Raw genomic sequence first — 19,646 nt, 5'->3', positions numbered from 1 at the left:
GTATCATCGCTTTTTTCATGATTCAGGTGAGGGAATATACGTCTACTTTGATGGTAGTATTTGTTGAAATAATCTCTTGAAAAAAAAAAATCCCTTCTGGAATATGCCTCTTCCCCATACTTATGTTATTGCCACACCCATGATATTGGCAATAGTGCACTTGAGAATCTTGAAAATGACAGAATTGCAAAAAAGACCTTTTATTATCTATCTAAAAAACCTTGAAAATGAGAGTAGATCAATTGCAAAATGGCATTTGATTTTTCCATTTCTCCTCAAATAACATTTGCATATATGTACACTGCATAAAGATGATGAATACCTGGAAGCAGGATATTATTGCCCCCCCCCCCCCCCCCCCCCCCCTGGTGGCTAATTAAAACGAACTTGAAATCATGAGCATATCTCAAGTAGGTATATATAATAGAATCACCGACTGAATTAATCTGAAGCCACCTGAACAAAACCCTTTGTTTTCTGCAGTTCTGATCAAATCTTTCATGCACACAAGATAAATCTGTTTCATGCACTTGTATACAGTAAATACACTAGTGCAGTTATGTGGATGTTCAGTACTTTGAATCCTAAGCCAGTGCATCACACCTTGCGCACCAGTTTGACAGTTTGTGGACTTGTAGCCACTTGATAATTATGTATGTTCATGGTCCTTACACTTGCAGGTTGAACAGTACTTCTCACTCCTTCTCCCAGGCAACAATGCCAAGCTTTTTTGAGCAGTGGCCAGTTTTTGGTGGAAGGTCTTGTCAAGCTAGCAAGAGGAAAGCCTTCAGAAACCACAGTCAAGCTGTTGAGATTGCTGGGAGAACACATGCGGAAAACTGATGTGGATTCATGAGACTTGGAGCAATCATCAAATAGTGTACCACCAGACCTGGTAGCAGTCAGGGTATGCACAATACTATAGGTTTTGAAAGCCCCTTTTTTATGTTCTAGATGTCTATCCATCCAATATCGTTTCTTGTGTATCATGCCGCAAGTTGAAAACAATCATCTGTGAATGAAACTTGGTAAGGCTATGTAAATCCAGGGGGCGTTCCACAAAACTTGTCATTGGTGACAACTGTTATAAATAGCTGAAATCTTTGCATCTGACAATACATTTTATCAAACGTTTCCCTGGAGTCGATAAGGGTCATGAGGTCAATAATCAAGGGTCAGGAGCCCTTCATTATGAAAAAAAAAATGCAGGAAATATCTTGTGACTTTGATTTTTCAAAGGCAGATGAATGGATTTCACCAAACTCAATTGTAATATAAAAGTTCACAGTCACAAATCAATATGTAATGTAATTTTGTTATTTTGGAGATGCTGATGAAATAAAGAAGAATTTTTTTTTTTTTTTTTTTTTTTAAGAAGTCACACAACAACCCATGGGTTCATCCTACATGAAGGATCATATGTTTTACTTAATGCTCCCTGATTATGCAGTGCAATTCACTGATAATTTCTGTTGATACCTGGATACTTTGTTAATGAGTCATAGAATATATTGTATATAACATGCATTTCTTACAACACAGCATAGAATGTAAGTAACCTGCAAATCCTTCTTGTACTCTATCTGCTTCCACCTGTGAACCAGGGCGCAAGGATTGTGCAAGATTGCTGTGGCTTTGGCTATAGACTACCTTATCCGATTTCAAAAGGTAAGTCTACATGATTATAAGGTTTGTTCAAATATGATGCGACAAACCCCCTGACATTTTTAGTGTTCAGATATGGTGCGCCGAACCACGCCACTCTCATTATGTTAATGAATGCACATGACTCAAAAAAAGAGTGTAAGATAAAGATAAACTCATGACATTGTATCTTCACTTACTTTTGAGCTTGATTGCACCATAACTTCTTGCCACTGTGTGGCAAAATATATTCCTCTTGCCTCAGTGTTTTTGTTTTGTTTTGTTGCATTTTGATCTGTTTATTTGTTTGTTTTTTACCATCTCATATCGCATTTGATTTGTGCACTAAAATGTTGCCGGAGTTTGACTCATCATATCTGAACAAGCCTTTATGAGTCATTTTGGACAGGCAATTAGAACTCACAGTACTTTGATATTCTGAAAATGAAATTGATTTTTACGAGTTTAATTGATTTTGCATTTTCTACTTTCTATGATCTGTTTTTGTATTAGAAAAGAAATTAGAGGTCAAGGGAAATTTTCTGGGTTTTTTTGTGTTGTTGGACTATGTAATTTATTAAGATCACTTGCTTTTCAATGTTTCACAGGTTAACTTTTTTTTTTTTGGATGTTGTGAATATTTTTGCGCACTTGCCTTTGTCAGGGTTATGTCCTGATGTCGACGAGAACTTTACTCGTGAATGCTTCAAAGTCGATCCTTGAACTTTAAAGATTGTCTTCCCCATATGTAGGCTGAAATTTTGAAGTTGCTTTTTGATCAGTCACGAATAAGAGAAAAGTGATAAATTTCAAAGCTTCTTTAAGAAAAAATAGGTATAAGTGAGTTTTAATTGTGAAATTATAGTGATCTTTAAGTAAAATGGAATAAGATCCATTTATTATCCTCTGCCAAGAAGTGGTGCCTGAATTGTTATGGTTTTGAGTAGTCCATCCCTCCGTGTGTGTGATAGCTTGAAATCTGTTAAAATAATCATAAATGTGAATAAAATGTGTTAAGCCTATGTATGACTGAGTCTATCAAATTGCATTATGGAATCGAAATAAAGGTCACAGTCAAATTTGTCTGGTTTTTATTTGTAATATATTCATACAATGTCTGTTTGTTTTTCATTGTTTCCTTACATTTTCAACCTGATGCTAGTTTTGATCACCACTTGAAGAGGGAAAGCAGAAGAAGATGCAGCTCTTGATGCAGCTTGCTTGCTTGAAGATCAGAAGATGCAGCTTGCTTGACAGAGGACGTCAGAAGGAAAACATACATGTGTACCAATATTACTTCATTGTTGACCACTTGGTACTACCCTGCCCTGGTGATATCATTCAGAGTGCCTTCGACACATTGTTCAAAGCACATTAAATATGTGTTTTGTCTACGGTATGCAAAACCTCTCATCAACCTTTGGACATTTGGAATTACCCCGAGTTCGTGAACCGAGATCTAAACTTTCAAATAGATAATGAAGTGATGCATTCTTTAGGAGTTCCCACTGAAACTGTTTTTTTTTTTTCACTGTTTGCCATACGAACATGGACTGAGTGATGGACAAACAATAAATTGCGCCCAGGGGGCCTGTGTACGGACATAATTTGATTCGTTTGATGGTTTTAGAAGACACTTGAAGAATCATCATTGTGACAATGAAACTGTGAAGATACTCCAAGTCCAGTTCTATGGAGGAACCGAGATAGAGACTGATGATACAAGTTGTATACAGTTGATGAAGCAGTACTCTCCATTAGTCGATGACAGCTTTTGATGAGGAGGTGATTACCTTTAGTCCAGAGGACATTGAACAACGACCTTGTAATTTTTACATGTCCTAGTTTACATGTGTCAGTATGGAGTAATGCATTACCATGGTAACATCAAATTTTCATAAAGATTACAAATACAGAATGTGGATCAAGCTACTCAGTTTTAAATCAATTCTGTTGAAATTCGATTGTCCAGAAATCTGTTGCCATGGCAATTGCAGTTTTTAAACAAATCATACAAAATTGTGTGGATCACGCTGCTCTCTTAGTTTCTTTTTTTTTTTAGCATTTAAATTTGAATTTGATACATATGGTCACTGTGATAATATGTTATCGTGCAAGACACTTTTTGTGGGGGTCATAAATCCGTTTCCATGGCAACAGCATCTTCATACAATCATCCACAAGTACGATGTGGATTCAGCTAACTTCCTCAGATTTTGAGCATTTGACTTTAAATTTGGCACATGTGACCACTGTATTATGTACCTGAGCAAATTTTATTTTTCGTCATTGTCAAATAGTATGTTGTCAAGTTAATGGTATTTTGTAATGAGAATCGTATAAACTACAAGTGGATTGAGCTTACTCTCTCAATTTTTAGCAATAACCTTGAGATATGACACCTATATATTGTGACAAGATAAATTCTAGATGTGCAAAACACTTTTCTCGTCAATGTTAAACAATGCGTTGCCATGCTAACTTATCTTTTTTTTTAATACAAAGCAATCGAAGATATTGTGATTGACTCATAACTCCCTCATGTTTTAGGCATTTGACTTGAAATTTGGCACGTGACCACTGTAGTGCGCTAATGTGCAAATGTCATCTTTTGTATCGGTCAAAGAAAGTGTTATCATGGCAGTGACTTACACAACAGTTGATTATGCAGTCTCCCTCAGTTTCTGAGCATCTGGCCTGAAATATTGAACAGAGTGCTAATGTAATGGCAACCATCTTTTAAAATGAAAATCAAACAAAAAATACTGTGAATTGGGTGAGCTCCCTCAGTTTTCTAGCATTTGACTTGAGGTTTCGCTCATGTAACCAGTGTAATCTTAAAATGAGTCGCACACTGATCTCACTGTTGAGTAATCTTGCTATGGTAACAACTTTTGGTACATTGTACTTTTTTTCAACAAAAGGCATACAAGAATATCATGAATTGAGCTAACTCTCTAAGTTTTAGGTGGGGGTATCAATTACATCCAGTTCGAGTTGAAAATATTGGCCCAAGAAGGCCTTATGTGTGTCATTTGAATATTTAAATGATCCGAATTTCACATGCTTGTATCATCACTTGCAATAGCATTGATCAAAAGAAAGAGTATAATTTTTTTTATGTTAACATTTTACAACCAGACTGGATGATCTATGTTGAATATTTGAATTATACAGCTGAGTAGGCAATTCAATTTGAACATTTGAATGATAGAGCCAAGAAGATATAATACTAGTATCAATTTCATTTGAAAATTCAACTTGATAGTGTCAAGAAGGCCAAAGGTATTCAGAGTGAGTATTTAAATTTGATATTTTAGCCTACAATAGCCATAATGTGTCTCATTTGCATAAGAACCAACTGACAGGGTCAAAGGTATTCCATTTTGATACTTATATTGTAGAGATGAGGCTTTCATTACATGTAATAGAATTATTGTGTTTTGTTGTGACAGACAGAATTTATTAAATATTTTGATCAACCTAGTAGCACGTGACTGTCTTTCACCTACTTACATTACTGTGTTATTTTGTGCGATTGAATGTGGAGAGTGTGAAATGATGTCGAGGTATCGACACTTCAAATTGTTAATAAGTTGGCATCACTTGGAATTTATTTCTCACTCTGAAGCGTTGAATCAACACTTCTGTGGTGTCAAATAAACACCAAATAATGCAAACTTATAACACTTTGAAGTGTTAGAATAACACCATGACAGGTGTTGGGGTATAGATTCTAACAACAAATAGTGTTGAAGTTACACCGTCATTGGTGTTAAAGGGTGTCAAAAGAACACCAAATTGGTGTCAACTTATCAATAATCTAAGCAACACCAAAGCTGGTGTTGGTATATTTTAACACCACGGGTGTTGAACTTACACCATAACTGGTGTTGGGATGTCAAATGAACACCATTATGGTGTCAACTTCTTAACACTCTCTTAAGTGTTGAAAAAACACCGAGGCTGGTGTTGGTATATTTTTACACCCTTTAACACCCATGGGTGTTGGATATTTTAACACCAGAGACGGTGTTACTTCAACACCAGATGGTGTGGTCCTTTATTGAAGTTCGGCCGGTGTTAGATTCAACACCAGTGGTGTTAAATCTAACACCACTGTTTTTGCAGTGTGTCTAGCTTACATAGTGGAGCTGCCTATGACTCGTGGGTTTATGACTCGTGGACCTTTTCAGGGCCCCGTTGCAAGAAAGTTGCAATCAATTGCAAATAATTGCTAATTTTGAAACAACCATTCTGATTGGCTCAGGGTCTGCCCTATTAAGAAGACATGCATGCAACAATGATTTTGATTGGCCAGTGACAATCAGTTGCAAGTTGCGTTTAAACGCAAAGTTTCTAGAATCGTGGGCCATAATGACTCGTGGGTGTCGAGCTCGTGGGATAACCCCCGAATATAAATGATGAATTAAAAGCCATGTGTGAATATTGACAGAAGAAAGAACAATGACAAAGTCGAACTAGATTTTTTTTTAATGGACCTATTATGGTCAATAGCGAGAAATATTGTCCTCATTTTGCCTCTGAACCGTGCTCATTTTAGTATCGTAGGGCCGACAGTTTCTCAAGAAATTTGTAATTTTGTCCTATGAAGATATCTTTAATGCTATTTCAACACCTATAGAATAATTGACAGAATTGACATTTTAGTATACATCGTAAGGGTCGACAGTTTCTCTAGAAATTTGTAATTTTGTCATATGAAGATATCTTTAACGCTATTTCAACAACTATAGAATAATTGACAGAAAATAATGCATAGGGCCGCCCTAACCAGGAACGTTAAAAATGTAGGAGCTATTGTAACATTATTGACTGATAACTTCTTTCGATTATGGTTTGTTGCTGTTGTTGTTATATTGTTGTTGTTGGTTTTTTTTTGGGGGGGGGGATGGCAGGGGCGGATTCAGGAATTCTGTAAAGGGGGGGGGGGGCGTGACTAATATTTCTGGTGACACTTCCGGGTTTCATTTCATCTTTTTTCTTTTTATTTCTTTTTTCTTAACGAAAAATAAAGGGGTGGGGGCGTGCGCCGGTTGCGCCCCCCTCTGGATCCGCCACTGGATGGGTTTCAGATCAATTTACTGTACCGGTAATTTGTTATTTCTAGCACACAACAAGATTATTATAAGATGCCGAGATTGTACTGTTACCATTGAACTGTATCTTGTGAGCAATTTCCATTTCTAAATGTCAATTTTTTTCAACACAAAACAAAGTTTGATTCTCTGCTTTTCACATTGTTTCCGCATAATAGATAAACTATTTCAAAGTTGTTAGTAATATAGGACCCTATGTTCTTTCTTTTTTTTTTCTTTTTTTTTCGTTTACACGTAGCAGGTTTCTTTTGACTATGTATTCATCCTTTTTTTTTTTCTTTCTTTCTTTTCAACCTCGCGCGGGTCCATTGAATCTTCTCACATTATTTTGTGCTCTCAAATGTCAAAACGTTGGGTTAGGAATACTAACTTCATGTGTCAGCTATTTATCACTGCCAATCATTCAGCTCTCGACTCCCTCTACAGTTTCACTCACATCAGGGTATAGAGATTCGTGCGTGGGAAAAAGACTACCATGCTTCGTACTATGTATCAAAGATTCCCAATCACCGCAAAAAGCAGCCGTGGGAGTACGAGTGGGGTAGTCAACCAGCAGCGCAGTCCGAATGCTATCAACCCGCCGCTGGCTGCTGCGTGCGTGTGCGCTCACATTACTACGTGTTTCCCAACAAGTCTACAACATACTGCTTACGTACATGTACGGTTCTTTTGTAGAAAATGACACCTTATAGACGGAAACTGTGAATGTTTTTTGTATCAGAGTGAAACCCTTTTTGGCCATTCTGTGGATTTATAAAGGATAATCAGTCGTAATGGGCAAGGAGAATGATTTGTTGGAGGCTGCCAGGACTGGAAACGTTGTAACTATTGGGAAATTACTATCCAGCGGACGCGGAAGGAATGTTTTGTCGCAAGCATTGAGGTAAGTCGCTGTATCTGCAGCCGTATTCACATCAACAGGCTCGCTGGATAGCCATGCCAGTGCAGTCGGGCAAATCGTCAATCCAATTCCGGGTGGTGGCCCGACACTGCCTTCCTCGCCCCCGTGCGATCCCACCAAACACCTGACCTACCTATGAACAAAACCGGAACTCTCTCGTTGAAGTTCTGTTACCAAAGTCCAGACTCGCATGACGACTTATTTTGTCTAGTAACCAGTATTTGTAATTTCCGCAAGTCATTTGAAATTGCTTCAGATTCGAATGCAATGTCTTAAATGATCTCGACTATCATTTCTACAAGACTTCAAGTTCAGAATACACTCAGCAAATACTCAGGGTAGCTGATCGAGTACCGGTATGGTAGCCAATCCGGAACTGTAGTGTAGAAAGGTGTTCCTGAGAATGTGATTTGGTACTTGGTACTTGGTCGGGATTCTCCTGAATACTCCCACTGGATTTTTAACTGGAGGTGCCAGATAGCAGAGGGTTGACATTTAAACAAATATTTCATTGAGTATCTCCTTTAAATTAAGCTGGATCAGTTTGTGTGATTACAGAGCCAGAGCCAGAGGGGTGAAGTTCATTCCATGCTTTGTTTATTTAATGTGGATTTCCTTTGCAGGGATTATCCTTTCAAGATCAAGCATCCCAGTTTAGCTTTCTACGAGCTGCTGCAGGGATTATCCTTTCAGGATGTGATTGTGAATATTATTGTTCGTTGTCAATGTTAATATCATTGAATAGATGATTCTAATCACGCGCAAGTGGGTGGCAACAACACAATTCTGAGGGTAGGACGAGCTTGTTGATGCTGCAAATTATTCATGAGAATGTAGACCTACTGTATGCCTCCATGATGTAGGAATAGGATTTAATAGGCTACTAATCATTAAAAAAAGAAGAAAAATATACCCCCCAGCAGATATGACCATTTTGATAATTGGTAAATTTACGTTAGCAATGGTTGGTGAGCTGTTAACTACACGCAGCCGCTGTCGTGAAGCACAGCGGTCTGGTCAGGCTAGTGAGCTGTGAGAGAGAGATGTAGTCAGGAAGTGTAGAAAATCTGCACTCTACTAGTTCTTTGGTCTTTGCAACATAAAATCGACACACATTCTTATGGTATAGCGGCATCTGAAACCCTCTTTGCATTTTATTGGTGTCCATGTGGTAGCAAAAGAAAAGATGTGACTTTTGCAATGAGAGGAGAAGACCAAATGAATGTAAAAAGTCAGTACACTAGTATAGTAGATCATACACTACATTGTACAATGTAGCTAGTGTACAATTGTAGATAGTCAAATTTACAATCCTGACAATAGAATCTACAGTAACAAACTTGTAGACCTATTAATCCACAAACTAATTCTGTGATGATATGGTTATACTTTGTAGTATAAATTTAACTATGCCCGTATGAAACGAAATGCAATACAATGGGTGATTTCAAGTTCGGTGCTAGTGCTAGTGCTAGTGCTAGCCCCCGAATAACAGCGTTAAATCGAGCTCCAACACCGACGGTCAGATTAACGAGGCGATACCGATCAAAATTATCGATCACCAGCACTAGGTGTTGGAATCACAGCACCGCGAGCTCCGCGGGAATTGCGCGACGAAAAAAGTGATTGCGCGTGATTACAGTCAAATATTAAAAGATGTAGCCAAAATTGCTTAGTTTTAGGGACATAGTGGGGAAGAAATATTAAAATGCCACAAATTTCATCCACTCCCCAAAATACAACTATCTTAATTTTGCTCCCAGGCTCAGATTTATGAAGCCATGTCGAGAGTGTTCGTGTACGTTACGTGGGCGACCACTGCATTAGCATAGACTTTGCACGTAAAACGTGCATCTATTATGGACGTGAATTTGAGTCTCGCACGGCAACGCTAACACCAGCACCGAACTTGAAATGACGAAAATGTTAATCCCTAGGGGCTAGTGTTAGTCAATGGCGAAAAAGCACGTAAATCGCTAACACAATCGGCGGAGCTCGGTTCAGCAGACGACATTCAACACCAAGCCCAGCACCAGCAACCGGAAATACGTCATAATTTTGAGGTCAACTCCCAACACCGACGTGATTTCAAGTTCGGTTTTATTGCCGGTGCTAGTGCTGAGATAGCACTAGCACTAGCACTAGCACCGAACTTGAAATCACCCATTGTAGACCCTAGATCTACTTTGGCGTGTTAAAGTACAAAATGTACATTTGTATACCAGCAAATGTTAGTAAAAAAGGCCAATGAAATTTAATACTATTGTGAGCAAGCACTTGTGTGGTTAGTTGTGTGATTACTCTGCATCTTTTACTGTAGGCCTATTATTAAGTGTCTAAATCGATATCAGATTTGTGATTCATGTCATTCGAACAGAACATGTAGTTTTGAAGTTGCTGTTTTTGCAGGTAGTATTACAGTTGCTGAGAGGGGTGCATGAGTTTCTTGTTTCTACTCCTGGTTTCAAGCAAATAACCTTGCAAACAAAATCAGAAATAGAATGGAACAACTCATGATTTTTTTATTTTTATTTTTTTAAGTTACAGATCATACAGGTACACCCTCCCAAACTTTTGCAGCATGCATTGTATTATGGTACGTCAAAAGTACAATACTCTATTGGTTGCAATTCATGGCTTGACAATGGTACATAAAACATAAAACAGGGGTCGCACTTACAGGTAACTTTTGTTATAACTAGCCAGGCGGACTACTTAGAATCAATTTTGACACTGAAGCAATATTTTGGCTAGCCAGACGGACTAGTAACTTCAGAATTTTACGATTTTTAGCTAGTCTGACGTGATTTCGGGTGGCCAATGGCCAGCGGACCATCGCCAATTTCGAACCCTGTAAAAGATATGGGATAGGGTTGATGAGCAAGCTTACTGAATACAAAGTACAGAGGTATAATGTACAATTGTACGTGTACACATGTACTGTAGTACTATTCAATTCAATTAAATTCAGTTCATTCATTCCACATGCTGAAAAAAAAAATACACATATTCACCAACATAAATATTGCACATCAGGCTTACATACATACTGTAGAAAACAGAAGAATGAGACAATAAATTGTACAATGTACAAATTGTAGCGCATGAGGGAATCGGAAAAAGACATACACATTTGTATGAGACCTATTATTGCACATGTATACAGTAATGACATATCAAGGCTGGTTTTCCAATGTATACATACTGTAATGTACATTGTAATAGGGTATTGATATGCTATACTGTACTGTAGTAAAAGGCTGATTGTTACACTTGTAATGTATACTATTGGTGAAGAGATGAGTTACTGTAGGCCTTATGTTTTACATACAGTATAATGTACGGTTGTACCTATGTACTAAAAACTGCACATAAATATCACATTGGATTGCATTGCATATTGCGTGTCATACACAAAGTACAGCTGTACATGGTTGTACTTCTAATGAAAACAATGAAATGATACACAGATTTTGATATTATGCATGTTTAGTTTCAATAGCTGACTTGGTTCTGTACACTTGTACACTGTACATAGTAGTGAGGACACTATCTTTCTCTCACAGTATTCTTTCAAACTCTGCAAAGTTTTATTGTCAGACAGCTGTGGATTCATGCCAGTTTTTCTCTCACTGTGCGTCCTTTAAATCAAATGGCAACGAGTGAAATGTACCTTAGTGTATTCACTCATTCCAACAAGAATTCTCAGCCTTCGACAGCCCATTTTTGTTTTAGTTTTTTTTTTTTTTATAAATGTTCTTTCCATTCTGCACAGAGATACAGTACTAATACAAAACATGTGTGTAGGGAGACTCAATGTTGATTGGGTGATTGGAATTGATCATAATTCTGATACTATTGTTCATTGTGGTTGTTACATGTATCAACAGACGATGTTCTAAGTACTGTGTGGTGTGTAATGATTAATAAACATTGAGCCATCTTTCATTGATCTTAACAAAATATTAATTCTGCATTGTATTTTATTTTTGTATGATGTGGTAGTATTGAACCAGTAGATATACTCGTACAGTATATAATGTACTACAGAAATTTCCAAATTCCCAAGTAAGTTCAGTAAGTTGTGCACAGCGGCCCTGGTACTATTATACACTGTACATTAATTGTAGGCCTTAATACACAATGGCATGAGCATCATACAGTTGTGCTTGAATATGAAAAAGCAAGTTGTTATTTATTCATTTTTTGAGAAAGATGTATCTTGTTCAAAATATTAAAGCCTAAAGTTTTGTACATTACTCGTATTCTATTTTATGGAGTGAAAGAGAAGCTTTCATTCTGCATTGTAAAAAAAAAAAAAAAAATGACAATGAAACATCAGAACCTTGACTGAAGTTATACGTTGTATACAGCTGTACATACAGAAGAAAGCACCAAACTGGAGATGTGATTTTGAATTTTGGTACTCAACGGACTCAATGGCCTGGGTTGACCAAAGTTGTAAGTCCTTTTAAATGCCTTTAAAGGCATTATTTACCATTTGTAGATGAAAAAAAAAAAAAGTTTTAGTGCTTCAAAATATCGTAGTTCTAAAATGTGAGTTAGGGATAGAAACAACCAATAAAAATTGAATCATTATTTAGAGTAGTTGTATTGTTTCTAGACTGTACCATGTACCTATGGTTTTTTCATAGTGAGAAAAATATCTCCTTATATTTTAGGCTTTATTGCAAAATGTTCATGGTAGGATGTTTTGTGATACAACTGACCTACACATAAAATACATTATGTATGCATCAAATAAACTCGGAACATTTTTTAAATCACTGCTCCCAATGGTAAACAATACCATTAACATTGGGATGTTACTGTAACTCACATTTCAATAATTTGCATTTTTATATTTGCGCCCTTGTACAATGTACATGTATGCCAGATCTGAATACTTAGAACTGTGTCTGAAATAATGTCACTGATTGTACAGCAGAGTACAATGTAGCTTGTGTGACCCGACACACTTTATGCCGTTTCCTGAATGCGCACACTGTACACATGTGCAATGCTTACCTTTACTGCCATGGTATTTTGTGTGTGAATGAGAACAGTCGCCAAATGAACTCCTGCATTGTCTATTAACTGTGGTAGCATTGCCAAAACGGAGAACAGTACCAGCAAATTACAATACCATGGCATGAGAGGAGTTTGTAATATCACGGTACATTTATGTAATTCCAATGCAAATGCACCTGTAATTGATGTCATATTAACCAGCTGGATTCAGCAACATCACTCTTGCAATAACTGTCCTGCTTGCTTGATCAAGGGTAGTCGAAATTGGTGTTCTGTTATGAAAACAATATACCACATCCCTTCTCAGTATTTCATTGATTAGCAGACTTTATTGGCACGGAGTGAGATCAGGTTTTTCCAACTATGGCAAATAACCGCTATTCATCCTGGCGTACACTTGTATGTGGTAATTAGTTCCAGAATAGGGTAGCCCTTGGCTCCAATTACTGTACATTGTAGTTCATAACAAAGAGTTCAACAGTTGCAATAGTTTAAACCTGTGGGTAGTGTGAGGTGAAATACACAGACCTGTCCACAAACTTTCATACAAAATTGTGCATCATGTACAGTTGTACAAGTTGTACACTGTAGGCCTACAGTTGTACATACAGTGTACTGTACGTACAATAGTGTACGACACTCTTGTACATATCGGTACATTGGTAAACGTTGTGTACTACAATATGTACATAATGTGCAGTGTAGGCTCATTCAAATGCATAAACCAAAGAAAATCAAATGAAACATGCTCTTCAAATGAACAATTTCTGTTTTTTTTTTTATTTCATTGTTAAAATGTACATTGTACATTGTATGCCACACTGGGCAACCATAATGAAAGTTCAGATGTTTTGACTTTCCTTCATCATCACCCCCCCCCCCCCCCCCACCTGAAATCACATTGTGCACTGTACCCAGTACATATATGTGACCGTGCACCTCAAAACGAACATAAAGTCGCACACACTGATTTTGCGTGAGGACTGAAAATAAGTGAAATGGGTCAACCTTGCCAAACTTGACTTTTTCATATTTTCTGAAAGAGCAGGTCTTCTTTTACATTATGCTAAAATTTGGTATCATAAAACGGGCAGGAAAGTGTGTTTTTTTAGCAGTTTATCTTGAACATTTTTGGTAGAATAGTGTGATTACAATGTAGGTGTGTCTTTAGAATCCCTTTTTCATTTCTAAAAAACCTTGTCCACACTATTCACTTTCAACTCTAATAACTTTTGAAAGGATAGTGCTACTGCTTTGAAAGTTGGCATTAATTATGGACAGAATTTGTTAATGAGGCATGCTTAATTTCAGTTTAATCTGATAATTCCTTCATTGTTGTTACTCTGGTGGTTTACTTCTTGTTTTTTGTCCCATTCATCGCACAGCCAGCACGGTTTGGTAAAGATTAAGCGCTTGAATAGACACTGTACTTCAGAGCCTCTTTTCTCAGTTCACACTTTTCCTGAGTTTGTGCTTTCTTTCCAATATTTAGATAGGTTAGGAGAGTCCATTTGATTTGAGTTATAAATCATTATAAAGCTTAAAGTCTGGTCTTTCAGAATATGGTCTTAACTAAAAATTCATGTCTGGCGACTTTTTGTTTGTTTTGAGGTGCATGGTCACATATTGTACTGTATGTAGTGATTTTTTGCTGCTCTAGTCATGCCAAATGTTGTACATTTTATTACCAGCATAGTGTTCAAGTGTACTACTTGTTGTATGGTGAAGTGTGAGAAACAATCGTGCAACCGTGCCATGAGCGGGGAGGTGGTACATGTATGGTACAACTGTATATGAGGATTGACACGTTGCTGGCCACAAGTGCTGCAACTCGCGTACGTGTACCTCCCCATTGAGGGTGAGTCCCCGAGTATTATACTGAGGGCAAGTGTCTAAATGGGAAATGCGTGTTTTGTAGCAAAATCAGCCCGTTCCCAACGGGTTAAAAAGAAAAGAGCTGATCATCAATCAATAAAGGCTGCAGACATCTGTGACTGAGTCTGGCAGCAGCCACCTTTACCTCTCTGTGAGGTGACAAGATTGTGCCCCATTGATTGCTGATGACATCCGCCAATGTTGAACACAACCCTGCTCACATGTAGGCCTAGTCAGTGTCATCTTCACACATTCTTTAAAGAGGCTGCTCCAGGGCTGCTCCCGTTTTGTGGCAGTACACTGTGTTGTACACATGTCAGGGTGCTACATATGTAAGCACTTGCCCGATTGCCCGGGACAAGTGAAAATCAAATCCGGGCAAGTGTTTTTGAACATTGAGAACAAATGCTTGCCCGAATTGGGCAAGCAAAAAGTTTTGAAGCCACCTTTTTTCACTTACTATTCCCCCCAACAAACCCACAAAGTCAACCATACAGAAGCCCATAGATAATGGCTGTTAAGTGATGCAACACACTTTTAATATTTCATTTCAGCAACTTTCCAACACTATATATGTGAAGAAGCCCCAACGAGGTTTTTTTTTTGTACACATGATTTTCTGTGTTATTTCTTTATATTTTGGACTTTCTTTTCGGGCAAGTAAAATTAATGTTCGGGCAAGTGTTTTGCAGCAAATTTGGAAATCTGCTTGCCCGATCGGGCAAGTGGTAAAATAAACTTACAATTACAGTGTATGTATACAACGTATTAGCACCCTGCATGTTTACTGTGTGTTCGATGTGGTAGACCGCTTGTGTCACTAAAATCTCACCAAATAGCGCGATCAGCATTGCAAACCAAATCCCAAGAAATCTTGCAAGACATATTTCCGAATTATCGTGACAATTTGCACCGCAACAAGTGAGTGAATGCTGCATCAATCTCGAAATTGTTTATCATTCAAAACTGTGCACAAACACAAGGCCAAGGGTCACTGAAATGGTAGATTTCAGACATGTGCAATTTTGTCGACAAATCATTGATAATCGTGACCAGCAATCAGCGTGATACAGTATTCTGTCCATCTGAATGGGTGCAGAATCTCAGTATTTACATACTATTTACATGTGTGTACAAAGTGTAGATTGGGATCGACATCCTGCTAACACTGTAAAAGCGGAAATTTTCGCAGTGTTGAAATTTTCGCGCATATCGCGCAACCAGAAACTAGCGCGAAAATAAAAGCACGCAAATATTTTTGCTTGCCATTATATGTTTCTGTGCGTGATGTCTTGATTCCGTGGAATTAAAAACACGCGAAACTCTTCTTACCCGGCCAAGCGCGAAAAATTACAGTCGCGCGAAAATATCCACTTGTAGAGTATTTTGTCTGTGTAGTGCCAGTGTACAAGTATACGTAGATAAACAATAAAATGCAAACTTTGTATGGATCTGAGTGGAATCATATTCTATGCTATGGATTATAATTTTACTGTACTTCCAGAAGTCCTTTCGAATGCACAGCTACAGATCCAATGCATTTTTCAACACAAGAACAATTATTCCACCATGCCTGCCATGCAACAGAAAAGTAAATCAAGTCGACATTTGCAAAAGTTGTTAAGCAGAACTCTTGCCACATCATAATAATGATGAAGAAAAGAATAGAGAGCTTGAGTTATTATTTTTTTTCTTTAGGCTACATTTAAACTGTATCATCAATACCCTGTATTAAAATGTGTTTGCAACAGTACATGTAGGCCTTTGGGAATTCATTTCTCAAGTCATCGTGTTTATAAATCACATACCGGTATACAGTCAGTACAATAATGTAGCTCTGTCATGAGTTGAGAGGGAGGTCTTGTCACTGCACAGCTCCATTGCACATTTTTAAATACCCAAGGAGCGGAGATGTGCAGTTGGCAGTGGTTGGTGAAAGCAAGTCCGAGCTACAAATAAAGGTATTACCCCATCAAAACAACTTTGCAGTACCATCATCTGCCAAAATCTCCCTGAAAGTTTAATATTCAGAAACCTTTCATAAAGGGATGGTACAGTTTCAGTCGAGTTGGGGCTTCATGTTTCCAACGTTTATAATGATGATTTTTTTGTTGTTGTTGTTGAGATGATAAGAAACATCTTATAAACTTTGAATTCCTCTCTAGAGGAATTCTATTTGGTGAAAATTGGTTTTGAAATCACTGAGATGATATCCAAAACAAAGTGATCCTAATTCAAAAAGGTGGGACCCACCTTTTTAATAGGATGGCTTTGTTTGACTACGTTTTTTTTAATATCTCAGCCATAAATTGATCTTCATCAAATAATTTTTGAATTCCTCTTTAATAGAATTGTATGCTCTTTTTACATTTCATAAAGTGGTTTCTGAGTATCTTGCAAGAAGTTCAAATCCTTTACTTCAACCAATACTATACCGGTGTACTTGTACATGAATGATGTACAGCTGTACGTGGCCGTCCCTTTAATTCTATGCTAGAAATGAGCTGATAGATGTATACAGCCTTTATTAAAGAGAAACTACAGTGTACTACATTGTATCTATGATGTGGGAGCCTACCGTATACACTACCATCCCGCCAAAAAACAAAACAAAACAAAACAAAACAAAACAAACCAAACAAAATCCACTATGCTGTACAATACATTGTACGGTTCGTGTACTTGTACGCTGTATTGACTCTTTGTATCGACAGGTACATGTACTGTATCTGTCTAGACCAAACAGACCAAGAAGAAGATGTTTTTATTTGTGATGTGCTCGACACTGTTGTCAATATAAATTGACCTTGTCCTACAAAATATCAACCTTGCAAGTGTAGTGAGTTCTCACTTTTAGTAGAGCTACAATTTGTACATTGCAGGGCATGGACATTCAAAAATAGAGGACTTGAAACTGGATTGAGACACAATGACTGTAGGGCAGAGTAAACAAACAGTGCACAACAACAACAACAGCAACAAAAGACAAACAAACAGACATAGTTGTAACAGTGTACAAAGTGATAGATGCAAACAAATATAATGGTGGTCAGAATACGTTTGTAAACAATGCTGTATGATGTAGGCCTACTGACCTACTTTGTACTGACCTACAGTACAGATGTACTTGTGAAGATATTCTTTGTACACATGTCTGTTTGCCCTCTCTTCATCATGAGCAGCTGACCGTATCGTCAACAAGAAACACCCTCGTCAAAAAGTTCAATGAGTCTTAAAATTGGAGGCTTGTTGAAAAAAAAAAAACACCCCCACACCCCCACCCCCCCCCCCAAAAAAAAAATGAACTTGCCTTTTTAATACACATGTCTTAAACAAAGGTTAAACAGACTATTATATTAAATGGGGTTTCCAAAAGTTACCAAGTTGATGGCATGCACCACCACCCAGTTTGTAGAGACCACTTTATAATTTTACAGTGTTCTAGTCTTAAAGGACACTTGTGGTTGCTCAACCTAAAAAAAATAAGAAAAAATAATAATGATGATAATCTGATCATAATGAAAGAGAAGAAGAAATTTTTTCAGACTTTGCCTGGTCGAGGCTGTATCTTTCAAAATGCAGAAAGTAATATTCCAGCATCTGAAATTGATGAGAATAGTAGAATTTTGTGAATGTGCTGTCACTAATCAAGGGAGACAGTACACTGTATGAACAATATTACGACGTGAAGTAGGCCTACTGTAGTATGTGTACAGTATGCCTACAATATTTAGCTGTTAAAATGGCTTTACCAGTAATATGGTACATTTCAAAAACACAGTTTATTTAATTTAGAAATACTGAATATGGTATTTAGGCCTAAACCTTTAATTTACATTTGTACAGATGTTCATTTTCTAGGGATTTTATACATTGTACAATTTTGCCAATTTATCCTATTGTCTATTTTTTATGGCTTCACATACAATACACAGCAATGGAGGACTAAGATTTCTATGACTCAGACTTGTCAATCTACAATTGTGGTACTAATAGCATTGAACAAGCGTGCTTTTCTACCATCATTATTTGGGACACCCACTCCTTCTACCTCACTCACATCCCCTCTATTTTAAAACGAAATAGTTGTACAAAATTGTACAATTGTAGTACCATTGCATGTTTTGTAAATGCCGGAAGTGCAGATATCATGGGGGCGGGCAGTATACTATTTTTTGTAACGTTGTCATTGAATCTGAGATGACTTTAAATGCATTGTATTTTTATCTCTGAATGCCCACTGGTGTCGTCTGTGACTCAAATTGAGCATAGCAGAATACTTGCTCTGTGATTTCATTGAATATACAACAAAAGTGGTATTCTGTCAGGAATGAGATTAATTGTTGAATTCGGGACACTGATGAATCACTCATTATATCTCAAGCCCATGATAGAGAAGACAGGTCCCATCTACTTTGGAGAAGGGGGAGGGGGGGGGGGGGAGGGGTGGGAATTGTAGTCAAACAGCCTTTGTTCCCTGTGAGGGGGGTTTCAGACTTGCTGAAGAACTTCACTTTGAAAACATGCTTCTACACTGTACATACCACATGTAGTACAAGTGTGTGTGTGTGTGTGTGTGTGTTATTTTATAAAGAAATAGCATGCAGGCATTTGAATTATTACACTGTACTAGCTTTCTCACTAGCGGTCGTGCTGAACTATTGAAGTAAGTATCCCACACTGTAACAGCTGTGCAGCAAACTACAGATTTATACAACGCCACAGCTTGTACAAACTTTTGTATAAAACCTGTCAATCAGGCATCAACTCCTGATGTACAACAATGTGCTGTACTTTTCTCATGGAATAGGACCTACAAACATTGTACAATGTACAATGTAGATCAGCTATCATGTAGGAGTAGTATTTACATTGCACCAGGGAGATGGAAGCATCCCCCTGATTGTACCCTACAAATTACTGTATGTAGACCTGTGTGATGCAAAATGCAAAATATGAAAAGATGGGCTATGATTGGTGAGACATAATTTTTACTAGAAATGTGCCTTGGAAAACACTCAATCAAGATGGCTCTCTGATCTAAAGACAACACAAAAACTATTGAAATAAAAAAA

The 19,646-nt window shown here is 37.5% G+C and overlaps 1 protein-coding gene across 1 annotated transcript in view; it reads left to right on the top strand.

The window, feature by feature from the left end:
• The first annotated feature begins 7,345 nt into the window (after nucleotides 1-7,345).
• Nucleotides 7,346-19,646, top strand: part of LOC139709993 (uncharacterized) — a 117,735-nt gene continuing 105,434 nt past the window's right edge. Inside the window, exon 1 of the mRNA XM_071621946.1 lies at nucleotides 7,346-7,647. Coding sequence (XP_071478047.1) covers nucleotides 7,538-7,647 — 110 coding nt within the window. The 5' untranslated portion in view covers nucleotides 7,346-7,537. The remainder of the gene's footprint in view (nucleotides 7,648-19,646) is intronic.

The sequence above is a fragment of the Diadema antillarum genome, unplaced genomic scaffold, assembly GCF_040938485.1.
Source record: "Diadema antillarum isolate AM-2024a unplaced genomic scaffold, OU_Dant_1.0 seq00001487_RagTag, whole genome shotgun sequence".
In the NCBI taxonomy this organism is placed as follows: Eukaryota; Metazoa; Echinodermata; class Echinoidea; order Diadematoida; family Diadematidae; genus Diadema; species Diadema antillarum.
Note: the sequence above shows the minus strand (reverse complement) of the source record. Positions and strands in the feature narration are given on the sequence as shown.